The sequence below is a fragment of the Amia ocellicauda genome, chromosome 18 (assembly GCF_036373705.1).
Source record: "Amia ocellicauda isolate fAmiCal2 chromosome 18, fAmiCal2.hap1, whole genome shotgun sequence".
NCBI classification, from domain to species: domain Eukaryota; kingdom Metazoa; phylum Chordata; class Actinopteri; order Amiiformes; family Amiidae; genus Amia; species Amia ocellicauda.
This window is the reverse complement of record NC_089867.1, coordinates 16,271,683-16,289,728: the sequence shown is the minus strand read 5'-3', so window position 1 is coordinate 16,289,728 and position 18,046 is coordinate 16,271,683. Positions and strand designations below refer to the sequence as shown.

The following is an 18,046-nucleotide window of genomic DNA, read 5'->3' as shown; positions in this document are numbered from 1 at the left end:
TCGTCATTAACGTCATAAGCACCTGTACATTAATGCTGTGAAATTATTTCCTGTTCACAAAATCTGCCTCATTTGGTCATGAGGTGCCTTGATGGGGATCAGAGTGTACAGCGCAATGACTTTGTGGATCTCTGCATAATAATGTAGTCTGTAATACAATAACTATAGGATTACCTATTTGTTAAATTGCATATAACCTCATAGCAGCAGATTTGCCAATATTTTGATCCGAGTATAGAAATACGCCACTAGCAAAAAAGCACAGCCCTGTGCATATAGTCTGCATTACGGTCAAAGCATGGCTTCCCCAGGTGATTTGGTAATGTACGGCTCGAGTACATCCATTAGGTAAATTATACCTTACCGACTGAATCTGTAGCGCTCAAATAGGAAAACCTATGAATGATAAAAATTATATTTGTGATCTCTCAGGTATTGTTCTATCTGAAAAGCTTATCTAAATACAATTGTTCCTTGAAGTAAGGGTGTTGCCATTTCAGAGGGGTGTGTCAAGCACTTTCATTGGGTAGAAACACAAGCTTTTCCTCACAGATCCGAGTTAGCCTGCGCTGGAGCAGGTTTGAGGTTAAGGATGTGTTCATATAGTAACTTACTCAGCAGGACTTTTAAGCTTGCTTCGAGGAATGGAAAAAGCCTGACTTCTGTCAAGTTATCCTCAAAGTTATCTGACTAACTCGGTTAGCCAGCTAAAAGGAACAGGGCCCTGGTTCCATCTAAACCAGGCCAACCTTGATTCCTATAAATACAGGGCACTACTGAGCAACCAGCCCTCCCCAGACAAGGACCCAACTGGCTCTTAGGCTCACAGAACCAAGCCTAACTTAACCCAATGAGCTTCAGATCCAAGCCACTAACAAAACATTAGAAAAACAACAATACAAAAAATGAATTTAATCTAGAAAACAACTACACAGAAATGTGGACAAACAAAATAAAATTACTGAATAAATGTCATTGCTATCAGGCCCTAAACAAAAACATAAAAGTAACAGAATACCTAAAAAAAAGAATATATATATATATATATATTTAACAAAATACAGACAAAGGGCTGACATACAAAATCCAAAATCCAATTTCAAGAATGGAAACTCCCCCTAGACCACACTAAATTATCCATCATACTGGGAGAGGAAGAGCAGACGGTACCTCTGCCACAACCTGAGAGAGTGTGTAGGAACTGAGAAAGCAGTCGATGTCTTGTTTAATTCCATGTTTGTATTTTCACATCCCTGTTTTGTGTTACTCTGTGCTGTATTTTCAATGTAATGTAACACTTCTTTTGGTTTTGTTTAAAACTTTGGCAACACCAGAGCACGCAGGTCATGCCAATAAATCTAATCTAATAAATCTAAACTGAGCTCCCTCTGGTGTGTCTAAGGTATTGCAGGCATTGAACTCCCCCTGGTGGTTCAAGATTGCAGGAGCTCCTGTGCAGACTGATTGCTCCAGCGCACAAGTCCTGCACCGCTCTGTGACAATTCCTGGATGCTGTACTGAATAAAGGTCGGTTTATTGACAGATTAATTGATTGAAATAAACCAAAGACACACCTGGGAGAATAAATTAAGTAAATTATAGGAAACGCACCAACCACAGACCACCCTACTGCTTCTTAAACCACCCAGCCAGACAACCCTTACCCCAAACCCCCCACAAAGACAGCAGGCCGCAGCTCCTCTGGATATTTATTCCTATATTTATATATTTACAGACACACATACAGGCGCTCCTGACTCAGACACCGTTTCAAACTGCAAATTCTCAACTTTCTTTCTGCATTTTTTCTCCATTTTTAAATTACCAAATGGGGAAGGGAAAAAAAACAAAACTAAAAAAAAGAATCCAGGCATTAAGGACTCAGGAGTCGCAATTCATCATCATCATCATCATCATCATAAAAATTCAAATTAAAAAAAAAAAAAGATAAATAATTGTAAAGCAGAACTATTGAGTTCTGCTTTCTTGTAACTATGAGGTGCATCAAGATCGCAATCATTACTGTTCTGAACCGCAGCGCCACCCCTCCTCGGGTTAGTACAGTGCTGGTGGGGCTGCTGAGGAGGAGGGGGGGGGTACAGTTTGGGGTCAGGACTAACCGCAGGCCCCCTGCTGAGAGCCACCTGACACACTGAGCTCCTGTGAACAATGGACTGTGTGTGAGGGTGAGTGTGTGTGTGTTGCGCTTATGAGAGATAGTATGTGCTAGTTTGAGTGTGTTGTGTACAAGTAGAAACAGACTGTGTCGCCCTGTGTGTATGTGTGTGTTGCGTGTGAGTAGAAGCAGACAGTGAGTTTTGTGCGCGCTGTAGGTCAGTAGAAGAAGACTGTTGCATTGTGTATGTGTCTCACTGGTAGCAGACTGTGGGTTGTGTTGTATGTGCATGTCAGTGGAAGCAGACCGTGGGTTGAATTGTGTGTGAGTAGAAGCAGACTGCTGCGTGTGTGTGTGTGTGTGTGTGTGTGTGTGTGTGTGTGTGTGTGTGTGTTGTGTCGTGTCAATAGAAGCAGACTGTGTGCAGGAAGGGCCGGCTGCTCTTCTCTTCAAACTCCTGCAGCAGCTCGTCCATCTCATTCTCCATGTCATCAGTGTGCTGTATCTGAGAGAAAGTCACAACAGGATTTAATTGGACACACACAGAGGGGGGTCGCAAGGGGGTATGCATCTCAACGGCGAAAACTCCATCCGCACCCCCTAACCCCCCCGCCCCACAGGAGAAAACTCCATCCGCCCTCCCCCCCCAGGTTTTCCCCGGAGAAAACACCGTCAGGAATTATTTGGCCTAGGGCCCCCACACACTCTAGAATCGCCACTGGACACACACACCAGCACTAGGGCCCCAACACTCCCACGCCGGCCCCGACACTCACACACTGGCACAGCTCGCAGATGAGAAAGGCTCCCAGCGTTGCCTCCTCGTGGTTGTCCTGGATGTCGACATTTATGACGTGAACCGGCTGGAACGTCTCCTGCTCCCGGGAGTTCAGGTCTGCCAGAGTACAGGGTGCAGAGAACAGGGGACAGACATAGGAAAGGAGGGACAGAGAGAGGGAGAGGGAAAGAGGAAGACAGACAGTAAGCATATTGTCTTCATTTACACAAATTTGCAACCCCCCATTTAACTTATGACAGCAGAGCATTTAAACATGAACTCCTCCCGCTCTCACCTTCCAGCACCTGGTCGTACACTCTCTCCTCACAGGTGATCACCAGGTCAAACTGATCCTTGCAGTTTTGGAACCTCTCTGGCCGAGCCTTAATGCGCTTGTTGCGATCCAGCATGTGCAGGATGCCGTTCTGGGTGTATCTGGGTTGGGCCAAGTCAAGGAACACAGTTGCAAACACACACACACACATTATATATATATATATATACACACATATATATGAGGGAGAGAGGTAGAAGGAAGGCACAGAAAAACAGATAAAGAAAGCACAAGAGAGGGGAACAGAGAAAGAGGAGGAAGAAGAAAAAAGCAGAGAGACAAGAAATTGAATCCAAAAGAGGGGGAAAGTATCATCCTGGGAGAAGTAAAATATGTAGTGGCCTATCACAGCCTGAGGGCCTCAAGTGCTCGGACCCACTGTTACTGTTGTTTGTTATTGCTGCTGTCCTTTCTATTCCTGTTATTCTGATAAAATCAGTATTTATTTCTTCATGATCTATATTAGTATGTAGTATTAGTATTTTTGTTGCTCATTCCAAATAGGCAATTTTTTGGAAAAGTGGAATGTGTGTGTAAGACTGAGCTGTTGCTGGAGTAGTGTTGGGATACAGCTCCTTGTCCTTGCGGACCAGGTCATTGTACATCTGCTCATAGGTGGTCTTGAAGTCATACACGTTGGGCTTGTCTGGAGCCGGCCCGGGCAGCTTCACATGGGTGCCCGTCCCAAAGGAGGACACGTCAAAACCACGCTTACTGAGAGAGGGGCAGAGGGGAGAGAGACATACATAGATCATTCATTGGTTCAATTCCTTCCATAATGAACAATTCAGTCTGCAGAAAAAATGCTTGCTATTTACAGCGTCGTGCTATCGAGTGTGGTGGTCTGCTTTGACAACACTGCTAACGACAAAGCCCGTCTCAATTGAAGCGAAACTACCAAGAAATTGAACACTACAGCGCAGGCGCAACACACTAGGGCTTCTGCAGACACGTGAAGAGCCGGCAACCCGGAAGCACCCGACACTTCACTCTGAGATCCTCCATCTAAACGAAATGTCTAAGCCCGGCAATAATCAACAGAAATTCACAGCAAGGAACACTAAATATTAAACAAGAACACACATATATACACTTAAAATAGACAGATAACCCAATACCAATTGCCTATACATGACACCTGCAATTGCAACTACTACGCTCATAAGCTAGGCAATGCCCGCACTGTTTACATCCAGTCCGGCCAAAACACGACTCACCACACCTGCCGTTTAATCTGGCCGGCACAACTGCTCAATACGCATAAATCACAGTACACACACACACAGACCACGTAGGGTCAGAGCAGGCTCCCGAGCCACAGCGCTGCCCAGCTCCGCCGTCGTCCGGGTGTCCGAGCGCTGCTGCCGGGGCCAGGCCGTTACGGGGGCTCGGTCCTTTCCGCAGACCTCCGTGCGGCACCGGGGCTTGTGCGACTGCGCTGTACGTCACACTTGTGGGGCCACGCTGCATATCAGGGTATTGCTTTTTCTCTTCCTCCTCTTCTGGTCTTCGCCATTGTTGTGCCTCAGTGATATCGATAGTGGTGGTGTGTGTGTTATGATCGTATGTAGTGGGTATGAAGACTTGCACTGTCTGCATACGAGACATCCACTCCAGATTGTTGAGTCTTAGTGCATTACAGTGCGTTTGTGCAGTGAGGACAGGCAATGGCAGTGCTTTACAGCAGATTGGTGCGTGTGGCTGTAGTGCATCAGTATTAAACCGTGCTCTCCCTCAGTGTTGCATTGCCATAGAGTACAATACTGTGTGTGTTACAGAACCAGTGTTAAGTGTGCATTACTATAGCACTTCACCCTAGAGTACTGAAACAATGGTGTGTGTATACATGACATTTCCTGAGAATATATAGTGTATTTTACTGCGTGCACCAGTGTGCATGCTACTGTAGTGACTGTACAAGTGTGTTGACCCTAGTGCACAGCGACTGTGTATATGAGAAAGGCAGTCCACGGTGCTGTGCTGGCGTGGGCTGCTGTGTGTGAGGGTGTCAGAGTGAGTGTGTTATCCCAGTGTTTTACCTCAGGATGTTGTGCGCCTCCATGCTGCGGTTCTGGTTGCTCGAGCACACCACCGCCACACGCAGCGGGTGACTCGGCATCTCGGGGCCGTGGGGCGACTTCTGGGCGACTCGGCGAAACCCGACACACCGGAGGGAGAGAGAGAGAACCTGTTTGTGAGGTGAGAGGAGAGGTAGAGCCGGGACCAGGAGACGAGAGGACGATCTTGCTCTGCTCCTGTGCAACAAGCCGAACGACTGTTTAAAACGCAGGTTCTCCCGAATGTAAACTAAAGACCGACCAACTCTCCATCCGCACAACTGACTGGTTTCTAAAATGGCGGCCGGTGGGGCGGGGTCTATGACAGATCTGACCAATCCGAAGCCGAGGAAGGTTTTTCCTGCTCCACCTGATTCGGGTATGACGTACGAAGCTGTAAACTCCCCCACAATACTGTGTATACACCACAGATCTGGTGTCCGATAGGGGGAGACATTTAGTTTGATTTTATTCTTTCTGGGTCTGTAAACGCTGTGAAAACTCATGCCAATAAAAATAGTTTTTGAGAATTTGAGACAGTGCCTGTAATGCCAGTGCTGTATCTCTCTAGTTCGTCCTTAGTATGATACATCAGTTCTGTGTAAAATCAGGAACGTGACAAGAGAATGAATCCATGTGTTTTTGCACATATGTCACAGTGCATGTTCAGCTCACACACTAAGAAAATGCAGTGACTGTGTGTATATTATGCCCTTTTCTCACACACCCTCGGTCGCAGCGCTGGGCTGGGGTGCCAACAGTGAGGGTCAGTACAGAAGAGACAGGAGCCCCTCCAGCAGCAATGTCCTTTATTTACTGTGAAGGCTGTGTGGTCAGGTACAGAAATAGGGAGTCGGCTCCACATGTACAATATACAATATACAGTAAACAATATATACCTCTATCTCTATATCTACATCAATATCTATAGCTATATACACATCAGGGTATGATGGGGGAGGATTGTCACGAGTTCAGTCTGCCTGTTGAGCTGTATGGGGACAGGTCACAGGGCAGGGCTCACAGTGCGCTGGACACTCACACTGACACACTGACATGGGGCAGGGCTCACAGTGTACTTGGATTTCCACTGACACACTCTGACACTCTGAAACAGGCACATGGATACACTGACACACTCAGACTAATCCAATCACACTGACACAAACTGATTTACACACTGACACACAGGAACACACAGTCTGAAAGTGGCACAGTGAGCCACAGCATCAGCACCTCTCGGCTGCACACACTGGAGACCCTGCACACACTGGTCTGTGAGGATCCACACAGGGTCCCAGCACAGCCCAGGCTGCTGTCTGTCTGTCCTTTTACAAACCAGAACCCAATCACAATGAACTTGGACTGTAGATCGACACTGTTATCTATATATCAATCAATTTCTATACTCATCTCTCTAGCTGTATATATACTTATCTATCTACTGTGTTCTAATGTATATAGACACTATATACTCTTATTTCCTTATATATTTACTTAACTAATTATGAATCTACTTATCTATTCTCTAATTACCTACACTTATCAGTTACATATCTATCTGTCTATAGCACAGTGTTAGACTACCCTGTGTGAAGCTAGATACAACACATGAACTGTGTACTATCAGTATATAGCTGACTCTGGTCCTGCTCTATACTATTGTCTATGGACAAGACCAACCTACCACACTGACACACACTGATGCACTGACATATACACTGAGCCACAGTGAGACACAGTGAGGCATCACACATTGCAATATTGAGAAAATGACAAAATGGAAGATATACTGAACACACTTTCCAAAGGCCAGGCTGTGAGACGCCCCTGTATGTGAGGTGTACTCAGACACTCCACCTACATCAACACAACACAGCGTGTGTTTTAGATATATTTCAAAAATGTATTTAAAGTGTTCGTTTTATTGCAATGTATCTAAATTATATTTTGAGGAGGCCAATCATTGCTGCAGTTTTGTGCAGTATTGTGCAGTATTTTGCAGTATTCCCCTCTACTCGAGTCCAGGCCTGAGACCTCACTTCCTGCAGTCTCTCTGGTTCTCACACACTGTACGTCAGTGTGTCAGTGTGTTAGCACTAGTGTCAGTGTGGGCGAGTTTGCCTGCAGCATCACTGTGTCAGTGAGTCAGTGTGTCATCATGTGCGTGTGCGTGTGTGTGTGCAGGATGACTATGCGAACAGTGCGTGTGTGGCGTGTGCGTATGTGTGTGTGGTGTGTGTGTGTGTGTGTTATTGGGGTTCATGAGATTCTCAGTGATGTAGGCAACCAGCAAGCAGATGACCACCAGCATCACACAGATGGCCCCGCCCACCGCCGTCATGGCCACTACCAGCTCCTGCACAGCAGGGGGGCGCAGAGAGAACTCCAGGCAGTCTGTGCTGCTGGGGCTGTTGCCGGAGGCGGGGCGCAGGCACACGCGGTATGGCACACTGTCCTGCAGCTCGGTCAGCAGAAAGTCACGGCAGCCGGCGCCCAGTGCTACACCATCACACTGCAGCTCCGAGTATGAACCATTCCACGAGCAGCTGAGCCAGAACCCCCCCGCCCGCCACAAAGTCCCCCTGCGCCCGACCTGTGCACCCTCTACTTTCCGCTGCCCCTCACTGCTCTGCTGGGCCAGCCCCCCGGCCCTTCCCTCTCCACCATTCCTCCCTCCATCCTTCCCCTGTGCCTCCACCAGTCCCCCTCCCTCCTGCTCCTGCTGATTTGAACTCACCTCCCTCCCATGCCCCCCAAGTCCCACCTGCTGCCCCTGCCCTTGCTGTACCTGCCCCCAAGCTCTCTGCCCCTGGCTGGGCTCCATTGGAACTTCCCCCTGTCCCGCGCCCCCCCACTGCAGCAGCACGCTACCGTTGTTCAGCAGGTTGGCGACCAGCCCCCCTGGCCTCGAGGACCGCACCACCTGGCACTCCCCCTGCCGGCACTCAAACCCGTGCTGCTGCTCCCTATAACACAGCCTTCCACCCCCAACCCCACCCACCGCCCTGCCCCTGCTCACACGGTACACACACACCATCCCCACCGCCATGCCCTCACTGCTGCCCCGCCTTCTCACCCTGCTGGAGCTGCTATACTCAGAATGGCTTAGCTCTGCAGCCGTGGAGCCTGGGGCCATTATTCGATCACCATCATCGTCATTGCTGCTGTGCTGGTCCTCGCCCCAGTGGCTGGTGTGGGTCAGTGCTGCTTCTCCCTCTCCCCGCTCCAGTGCTGGCGTGCTGGTGGCTGATGATTCTGATGGTAACAGCAATGAATCTTCATCTCTCTTCCGCTTGCTGTGCACCCCACCCAGCTCCCACAGGCCAGCTCCCTGCAAGCCTGCACTCCAGGGCGCCTGTGGCACCGAATCCCTGCCGGCTGGCCCTGCCCCTCCACAAGCCCGGAAAGCGCCGAGCAGCACGGCACATGCGAGGAGCAGGGCTCGCAGCCAGCCCGGCATGGCGCCGCCTAGCAGCCGTACGCCCGCATAGAGCGCCGCCACTCGCCGCAGAAAGCCGCCAGAGTGGCCGGGGAGCGGAGAGGACACACACCCGCCGCTGCGGATCCGCCTGCGCTGCGCACACCGCCGCTGCCCGGTCCTGGAGACTGTGCTAGGCTACTGCGACAAAGCAGGAGACGCTGAGGAGACAGCGTTTAACCGTCATTATACGCATAAACAACAGGAGAGGAGAATGTTATTATCATTATAATTGTTCTTATTTTATAATGCTAAAAGAACAGAACGATGTTTTATTAATGAGCCAATGCAGCGACTGTCTCCGCGATTTTACACTGGTCAATAATAAGTCAGTGATGCGCTGCATGGATTCATAATAATTACAGAAGAATGTAAATAACAACATTAACAATCACCATCGTCAGCATTAAAAATATTGATATTAATGTTTAATGACTCACGTCTGGCGTCTCAACAGAGAAAGCAATGGAAGGCGCTGTGTTATTTTTGGACTCTTTCTCTCTCTCTCGCTGACGGCGCTGCCTGCCCATTTCCGATGGGAGAGAGTGTGTGTGTGTGTGTGTGTGAGTGACAGTTCATAAAAACACACCTCATTACTATACATGCTGACATACAGCACTGCCTCACACACACACACTCACTCACACAGCCAGGCTGACAGGAAGGCACGACAGAGAGCAGCTCAGTGTAAAATTATATCAAAGCTTTATTGAGTAAAGTACAAAAGCTATGGTCCAATCAAAGACACCCAGGGCAACAGAGGTCCTGTGTGCATTGACCACCTCCCCCCCACCCCCTCAAACTCACACACACACTCGCTCATGTACACACACTCACGCACACATACACACAGCCATGTACACGCATGCACATAGTAAGTTGACTGTACAGTACTATACTGCTGCAGAGTCAGTTACATTCATGCAAATGCACATTCAAATGATAAGACAGGGAATAACAATAGTCACAGGAATATAAAAGTATACAAGAGTAATGGCAGCCATAATTGACATGTAAAATAACTGTCGTAAATAAAGTATTATAACGTCACATTACAGTGACCACAGCAGGAATGAGGCTGTTCCTGCAGTGTAGGGCCTGGGGGCAGACCTGGGGATCAGGGGTCAGTGCATCACGCCAGCAGCCCCCCCATCCTGCTTCACTCCGGCTGCAGTGGGAACTCAGTCTGGGTCCCATATCCAGAGTCACTATGTGAGCATTCAAACCAGAGCAGCACTGAGCACACTGCCCTCAGGACAGCACCACAGACCAACAGCACAAGCAATAATAAAATTAACAACAACAGTAATAATAATAATAATAATAATAATAATAATAATAATAATAATACAAGTTTATTGAACACTTGTAGTCCTTTTGTTATTGGCTGTGCGAGCAGTTGTAATGTATTGCTGATTGGTTGTTGTCACTGGCTGTAGTTGATGTTCTTACTGGCTGTCTGGGAACTTCGTAATGACTACTGATTGGTTCCTTAGCCTGGTGCTGTACAGCACAGCCTCAGTTCAGCTGTGCCAGTGAATAGATTACTCAGCTCAAAAACTGCATGTGCCCCAGGAAGCCAGCAGGATACAGAGTCAGAAGGATAGAGGGATAGGAAGAGAGGCAGAGTGGGAGAGTGGTATGATCAGGAAGCATGGAGGAAGCCGATGTGTTGACAGTGAAGAGTTGCAGGGCTCAGTACTCTTCCTCGTTCCCCTCCTCCTCATCATCTTCCTCTTCCTCCTCTGGTAGCGTCTCTTGATCCTCTGCGTTTCCCAGCTGTGGCCCCTCCTCCTGCACACACACACACACACACAAAAACATGAAGATCCTTAGTGGTTTTCAGTAACTGGTTAATTCTGTACAACAAAAAGTGACTGTGATTGACAGATGAGAGACAGTCAAATTAGGATTTGACAGATGCATACGTTATCAGTGTCCAGATCCTCCTGGTAGTCTTCTGGGGTCTCCTGATGGTTGTCAATAGCAACAGCCACTTGAGGGGGGCCCCTGGGGAGCAGACCCTGGGAACAGAGAGAGAGAGAGAGAGAGAGAGAAAAAGAGAGAGAGGGAGACTGTGGCAGAGCGAGGTGTAAACCTGTAAAGTTATTTAACTTTTTTTACTCTTTAATTGTATTTACTGTATCTGTAAATGCTTTGGCAACACTTGTGTAAACATGTCATTCCAATAAAGCTGGTTTTGAATTTAAATTTGAATTTGAGTGACATCTTACTGGGCCAGTGACACACAGCCGTTCTAGCTGCGTAGTATATAGCCGCCTACCACAGACTAAGGGGGGCGCTGGTGAGCTCCATCCATGGGGGCACAGCTTATGAGAGAATATATCCACCAGTATAATTGTAAAAAAACATTTAGTTTTTCTGCTGTGATGTTTATGATTGTTACTGTTGAAGAACCTATAATTATTATTAGAAATACTATTTAGACGTGAAGGTTTTCTCTGTGTATTGTCTCTGGACTGTTCCATGCTGCTAATACTAAGGAGTTCAGTTTAATATTAGTGGCCTTTCCTCTGTATCTTTCCTTCTCCATCTCTCTCTCCATGTTGTGATTGTTCACAGGGTTCTAGCTCACACTCTGTTGCTTAAGGTTTTGCTGATATGACATGTCATGTCTTCTTTTTTCCCCATACATTGTTATGTATATCTCTTTTTGTAATGCTTTGGCAATGTGTTATATATGGCATGTCAATTATGCACCTTGAATTGACATGAACTGAATTGAATGAGAGTGACAGAGACAGAGTGAGAGCTCCTGCAGTACCTGTCTGATTGACAGTTCTGATTCCATGTTGGGGGGGTGGCCTGTGGGGACCTGCTCCTCACCCTCTGGGTGAGGGTGTTCTAGCCCCGCCTCCTCCAGCTCGTCCTCTCCGAGGTTGTTGGGGTCCTCGGCATCAGGCATCTGCCAGGACAGCCCACAACATCAGGGCCACTCACAGTCTCCCACTTCCTCATCCCTCAGTACTGATACCCTCAGCCCCCACCCCAGGATCCCTAATGGCTTATGTCACACACAGACCCTCACCCAAATATGGCTATTAGTTAATAAAAAGAAGAGTCCCTCTTTTCCTTCTCACCATTGGCTCCTGAGCAATGATACCCTGTCCCTGTTGAAGCTCCTCCTCCTTCTCCTCCCCCAGTGCACCATCTGCAGAGACAGAGAACCAGCAGAGAATGGCCATGACTACACTGACCTTACTGGGCTGGTCTGCAGGGGACTGTAGGCTGGACTGTGCTATACAGAGATGGACCTGTCCACTGAGTTATACTGAAGCAAGTCTCACCAATCTCCAGCTCTCCCTCATCATGCCCTTCTCCACCAGGCCTGTTCTCATTGGTAATTACAGGCCCCGCCCCTTTTAGATCATTGACTGCATCCTTCTGCAGATGATCGGGCGCTGGCTCCTGACTGGCACCCTGGGAGTCCTGGTCCTGCCTCTGATAGGAATTAGCTTTCCTGGTGATGCTGTTCCTGCTGCAGCCAATGGACACACACAAAACATCAGATTACTGACCAACAGGAATGCACAACACTGATTTCGGAACGACAGAAAAACAGACAGCACTGACCAATCGACTTCAAAACTTAAAAGCTATCGAACAACCAGTTGCCTCAGTCACACTGCAAAGCTTACAGACACACAAACTCCCACTGTACCTGTCCACATGCCACCCATGTGCCAATCGCTCACTCCCTGCCTGCTTTGCCATGGAATCAACCAGTTGATCCTTCTGATTGGATGACTGCTCGACTACCAGCCTATCGGGTGGAACCTGAACCTGTAGTAGCTTCGTCTCTGATTGATGTGTAACCTGAATGGAAAGCCAATCAGTTCAGTTTAATTCAGAGACGCGGCAGTATAGTCCATTCCAGTCAGTGACTGCAGCACTACAGTTCAGTACAGTCAGTGACTCTGCAGCAGTACAGTACTGTACAATGAGAGAGAGAAATAGAAGGATATTGACAGAGGCTTAAAGAGGGAGGGTGAAAGAGAGCACACAGTTCGGGTTCAGTACCGTATTCACAGTCCGAGTCAACCTGACTGCGCCTCTCTGCACCACAGAATTCTGATTCTGCCCCGGCCCTGCCCACAGGGGATTCGGGTGTCCAATCACAGCATTGCCTGGGGAGTAAGGGGGCGTGGCGCTGACCTTGGCCTGTGCTATGGCAGGGGTGAGGCTTGGCAGGGACAGCTCTATGGATACCTGAGAAGACAGAGAGAGGGGAAAGGGGTGATGAGGGAGAGGTGAGGAACTACGTTGGTTACACTCAGAGGTCCAGTGTTCCCATGTCAGTGAGTCAGTCAGTCAGTGTATCATACCTTTTGATTGACAGCCTGCACTTGCCCCAGCTGAGGACCCAGGGGCTCCCCTCCATGTGCCTGTGGGAGGTTCCCACCAGGGAGCTTCAGCCCAGGCACCTTCTGCAGTGCCTGTCTGAGCTGCTTGAATTCTGTTAGCTGGGCCTGAGGGAGAGAGGCAGGCATGTCACTGGCAGCTCACAGACAGGACCCCACACCAGTAGCATTACACACACAAATGCATTTAGACACAATCACATAATGAAACACACAAAGGTAGTCATATAGAAACACTCCCACAGACACAATGACACACTAATTCACACTAAATCTGTCACTAATTCCTGGAGACTTCAGTACAATCCTGGATGGTTGGCAGCCCCACTCACAGTGTGTGTGAGCAGAGTCCCCAGACTGGGACTAAAGCCAGGGACTCGACTGGATCTGCTCCCTACCTGGGCGCTCAGTAGCTGGGTATGAACATCCTGATGAGCCTTCCTCAACAGCTTACTCTCCTCCCTCAGCTTCACTACTGTGTCTGTGGGGTGAGAGAAAGAGGGTTAGTGTGTCTGTGGGGAGAGATGGCGGGGGGGGGGGTTGTGTGTCTGTGGGGGGAGAGAGAGGGTGTGTCAGTGCTATGTCAGTGCTGACCCTGCAGAGTGCTGATGTGGTCCTGGCTCTCTGTGCGCAGCAGTGCCTCCCGCTGGCGACATTCCTCCAGAGCGCGGCGCTGTGCCAACCGCTGCTCCCCTTGCTCCGCCTGCTCCGCCTGTAGCTGAGAGCGCACCTCGGACAGCTGGGTCTGCCACACACACATACACACACACACCACACGGACACATTGAGAGACAAAAATATAATGGTCTGTACTGTTTACATACACACAGATTGTATACACACAACATATACCCACTGCAACACACACACACACACTAGGAATGGCTCAGCGAAGCACAGTACCTTGACAATGGTGTGCTGGGAGCTCAGGGCACTGTATCTGTTCATAGCGTCCTGCTGCTCTCGGAGAAAGAGGGAGGGAGAGAGATATGAAAGGGATGAAGAGAGAAAGGGAAAGAAAAGCACCACATGAGGTTTTGTACAGACAGTGTGCCTACAATAGAGTGTGTGTATACAGTTCATTTTGCTACAGCACAGTGTCTATTACCTTCTCCTTGTTTAGGGTCTCCTGGGCTTCCAGCTTGTACACCAGGAAATCTGCAGACAAACAGACAGTTAGTGTGGGAGGGCCAGACAGATAACTAGAGAGATGAAGGGACAGTCAAGAGACATCAACACAGACAGACAGACAGACAGAAAAACAGACAGTGAGAGAAACAAATGGACAATCCAGAGACAGGGAGAATGTGGACAGACAGTAAAGGGATCAGACAGTCAGAAAGCCCTGACCTTCCTTGGTCTTTTTGTGCTCTGCTCTCTCCTTCTGCAGTGACCTCTCCAGCCTGGAGCGATGTTCATACACCACTGAGGGGGAGACGGAGGGAGCGAGAGAGAGATAATTGCATTTTTATTACATTATATTCTATATACTGTAATATGAACCATAATAACTAGTGTCAACCTTTCTCCAAAGTCAATTGTCAGTGTCCCTTGGTTTTGTGGTTTATTTGATCACTTATTTTTAGTTTAGATGGTGTATATGATAAATGCTGTATACATTAATGGTATATATAGTATATGGTGTACCAGGTGTATATACAAAATGATGTAAAAGGTAATGATATATATAGTGTATTAGTTAATGTTGTGTATAGTATATGGTAATAAGAGTACAGTTTATCGGGTTCATGGTAGCGGTGTCTCTACAGCCTCACCCTGCAGCTGTGCGGACAGCGCCTCCTGCTGCAGCCGGTGCTGTGTGGCCTGAGTGTCCAGCGAGTGTGCCGTATCCTGGAGCCGCCTGAGCAACAGCAGCACCCCACAGGCCGTGCCCAGCACCAGCACGCACAGCGCCCACTGCAGCGCCCCCTTCTGTCGCCGCCAGCACAGCGCCCCCCCCATGGCGCAGGGTTGGAGACTCTGAGCGCGGGCGAGGGGCTATCGGGACATGGGCTAGCCGGGGCTCCTGCACTGCGGCCCGGCTCTTACACCCCCCCACCCATCACCCTGGGGAGAGAGGGGACACACGGTCGGTGTCGTCATCACCATCATCATCATAGTAGTACAGTAGTAGTAACAGCAGATACAGCTCTTTTAGCACTATTAGTAAAACCATGTAGTAACAAGGAATATGTAGCAACAGCAGAAGTAACAGTAATGGTAACAGTAGCAGTATTAGCAGCAGTAGCAGTAGTTGCACTAGTCTCAGCAGTAGCAGGATCAGCACCAGTAGCAGTAGCAGTAGCAGTAACAGCACTAGTCTCAGCAATAGCAGGATCAGCACCAGTAGCAGTAGCAGTAGTTGCACTAGTCTCAGCAGTAGCAGGATCAGCACCAGTAGCAGTAGCAGTAACAGCACTAGTCTCAGCAATAGCAGGATCAGCACCAGTAGCAGTAGCAGTAGTTGCACTAGTCTCAGCAGTAGCAGGATCAGCACCAGTAGCAGTAGCAGTAGTTGCACTAGTCTCAGCAGTAGCCGGATCAGCACCAGTAGCAGTAGCAGTAGCAGTAGTTGCACTAGTCTCAGCAGTAACAGGATCAGCACCAGCAGCAGTAGCAGTATTAGCAGTAATACTGGCAGCAGTACCAGTTGTGCAGTCCTCGACTGGCAGGCAGCTCCGTCTCCTTCTTCCCCTACTTCTCTTGCTGTCCCGTCCCTCCCCAGCTATAAGCGACGGTGCCCTGCCTAACGCCCTCTCTCTCCCGTTTACGGTCTCTTCCACAGTAAAGTCATGCAAACGGGTTTCGCGGAGCCCGGGACAGCGGGACAGCGGGACAGCGCCGGACAGTGAGCGCAGCGGTTTGCCTGCGGAGAGGCACGCCTGGGGGCTGGAGCGGAGCCTCGGTCCCGGACAGGAAGCTGCAGCGGCGCAGACGGACCGAGGCAGGAAACGGGCTGGGAAAGCAGAGCCTCTGCACCCGCGACCACACTCTCATCTGACTGCACGGCGGGACAGCACAGTTTCTCCCGGGAGAGCAGGAGGAGCAGAGAGACAAGGGGCGGGCGCTGTGATAATGATCTGTTGGTTTGCATACTCTCTAAGGCCGTGCACGACACTGTGCATCTGTGGCTGTTTCTGATTAGCGAGCCGCCCCGCTGTCTCCGTGTGTTTGGCTGTTTTGCGGGCTGGTTTTGTTTTGCAGGCGTCTGGCCCTTTAAGAGAAACCCGACCCGCCTCTGACAGCACCGTTTTGGAATCTTAATCCGCCCAACCCCCGCCTCCGCCCTGCTTATTGGGCCGCCTGCCTGTCGCTTTAAATGATTGACAGCCTACGAGTTCCTGTAAAAAATGACGCTCTGGTCGTTTTCCTCCCTAGCCCCACCCACCGAGCGCGGCTGGGCCAATGGGAAGCCGTCGCCGAGAAGTCTAAACAAACAATGGGTTGATAGAAGCGAGTAAACAATGCGCAGCGCGAACACGAGGTTAGGGAAGCATGAACACACTTTATTGGCATGACGAGCATTTGTAGTATTGCCAAAGCAATAAACATATATACACATATCAGCAGTAACAGTAAGTCTGTACACACGGCGGCCATTCCTTAACTCGGAAGGCAGGGACAATAAGTGTGCGTTCTTACACAAATACACACAGCCGCTCTGGAGAGATCCACAGGGCCAGTCCGTTCTGTACACAAAGAATGGTGGAAACTTATTTTATAATTATGACAAGCATTAAGTAAACAAACAAATACGGGTAATACAGAACATGATTTACACTCGCTTATCTTTAATGGCACCCGGATGCTTTGGCCTGCAGATGGCGTCCTCGCTGCTGTGTTCGCAGGCAGGTGTAATTCTTCAAATACCCACCAGAGTGCGCCATCGTCAGGCGTCACTGCACTACAGTACAGTACATTACACTGCATTATACACTCACCTAAAGGATTATTAGGAACACCATACTAATACTGTGTTTGACCCCCTTTCGCCTTCAGAACTGCCTTAATTCTACGTGGCACTGATTCAACAAGGTGCTGAAAGCATTCTTTAGAAATGTTGGCCCATATTGATAGGATAGCATCTTGCAGTTGATGGAGATTTGTGGGATGCACATCCAGGGCACGAAGCTCCCGTTCCACCACATCCCAAAGATGCTCTATTGGGTTGAGATCTGGTGACTGTGGGGGCCAGTTTAGTACAGTGAACTCATTGTCATGTTCAAGAAACCAATTTGAAATGATTCGACCTTTGTGACATGGTGCATTATCCTGCTGGAAGTAGCCATCAGAGGATGGGTACATGGTGGTCATAAAGGGATGGACATGGTCAGAAACAATGCTCAGGTAGGCCGTGGCATTTAAACGATGCCCAGTTGGCACTAAGGGGCCTAAAGTGTGCCAAGAAAACATCCCCCACACCATTACACCACCACCAGCAGCCTGCACAGTGGTAACAAGGCATGATGGATCCATGTTCTCATTCTCATTCTGACTCTACCATCTGAATGTCTCAACAGAAATCGAGACTCATCAGACCAGGCAACATTTTTCCAGTCTTCAACTGTCCAATTTTGGTGAGCTTGTGCAAATTGTAGCCTCTTTTTCCTATTTGTAGTGGAGAGGAGTGGTACCCGGTGGGGTCTTCTGCTGTCGTAGCCCATCCGCCTCAAGGTTGTACGTGTTGTGGCTTCACAAATGCTTTGCTGCATACCTCGGTTGTAACGAGTGGTTATTTCAGTCAAAGTTGCTCTTCTATCAGCTTGAATCAGTCGGCCCATTCTCCTCTGACCTCTAGCATCAACAAGGCATTTTCGCCCACAGGACTGCCGCATACTGGATGTTTTTCCCTTTTCACACCATTCTTTGTAAACCCTAGAAATGGTTGTGCGTGAAAA

The 18,046-nt window shown here is 48.9% G+C and overlaps 2 protein-coding genes across 3 annotated transcripts; both read right to left on the bottom strand.

The window, feature by feature from the left end:
- Positions 1–1,697: 1,697 nt before the first annotated feature.
- On the bottom strand, positions 1,698–5,593 carry ssu72 (SSU72 homolog, RNA polymerase II CTD phosphatase). Its single transcript, XM_066690628.1, has 5 exons — positions 5,268–5,593; positions 3,799–3,942; positions 3,190–3,329; positions 2,893–3,011; positions 1,698–2,621 (listed from the first exon to the last, which is right to left on the bottom strand). Exons 1-5 carry the CDS (start codon positions 5,345–5,347, stop codon positions 2,520–2,522), a joined length of 585 nt encoding a protein of 194 aa, XP_066546725.1. The 5' UTR covers positions 5,348–5,593; the 3' UTR covers positions 1,698–2,519.
- A 3,863-nt stretch (positions 5,594–9,456) lies between these two features.
- Positions 9,457–16,253, bottom strand: LOC136713726 (Golgi integral membrane protein 4). Of its 2 annotated transcripts, none has more exons than XM_066690930.1 (15): positions 15,796–16,253; positions 14,924–15,215; positions 14,499–14,573; positions 14,257–14,306; positions 14,052–14,105; positions 13,743–13,893; positions 13,547–13,629; positions 13,113–13,256; positions 12,808–12,996; positions 12,449–12,603; positions 12,075–12,262; positions 11,868–11,938; positions 11,552–11,692; positions 10,695–10,790; positions 9,457–10,560 (listed from the first exon to the last, which is right to left on the bottom strand). In XM_066690930.1, exons 2-15 carry the CDS (start codon positions 15,108–15,110, stop codon positions 10,462–10,464), a joined length of 1,683 nt encoding a protein of 560 aa, XP_066547027.1. In that variant the 5' UTR covers positions 15,111–15,215; positions 15,796–16,253; the 3' UTR covers positions 9,457–10,461. The 2 variants fall into 2 exon arrangements, with proteins under 2 accessions (XP_066547027.1, XP_066547026.1); XM_066690929.1 differs by having other exon boundaries at positions 12,075–12,265; positions 15,796–16,250.
- Positions 16,254–18,046: the final 1,793 nt, after the last annotated feature.

What these genes read in the sequence shown, in the direction of transcription:
- ssu72 (XM_066690628.1), bottom strand. Translation starts at nt 5,347, where the DNA reads ATGCCGAGTCACCCGCTGCGTGTGGCGGTGGTGTGCTCGAGCAACCAG. An exon ending in GTACGACCAGGTGCTGGAAG is followed by an intron (nt 3,012 to 3,189) that starts GTGAGAGCGGGA and finishes GTACTCTGGCAG; the next exon opens with ACCTGAACTCCCGGGAGCAG. An exon ending in TCTGCGAGCTGTGCCAGTGT is followed by an intron (nt 2,622 to 2,892) that starts GTGAGTGTCGGG and finishes ACTTTCTCTCAG; the next exon opens with ATACAGCACACTGATGACAT.
- LOC136713726 (XM_066690929.1), bottom strand. Translation starts at nt 15,110, where the DNA reads ATGGGGGGGGCGCTGTGCTGGCGGCGACAGAAGGGGGCGCTGCAGTGG. An exon ending in GCTGTCCGCACAGCTGCAGG is followed by an intron (nt 14,574 to 14,923) that starts GTGAGGCTGTAG and finishes TCTCCCCCTCAG; the next exon opens with TGGTGTATGAACATCGCTCC. An exon ending in TGACTCGGACTGTGAATACG is followed by an intron (nt 12,604 to 12,807) that starts GTACTGAACCCG and finishes CTTTCCATTCAG; the next exon opens with GTTACACATCAATCAGAGAC.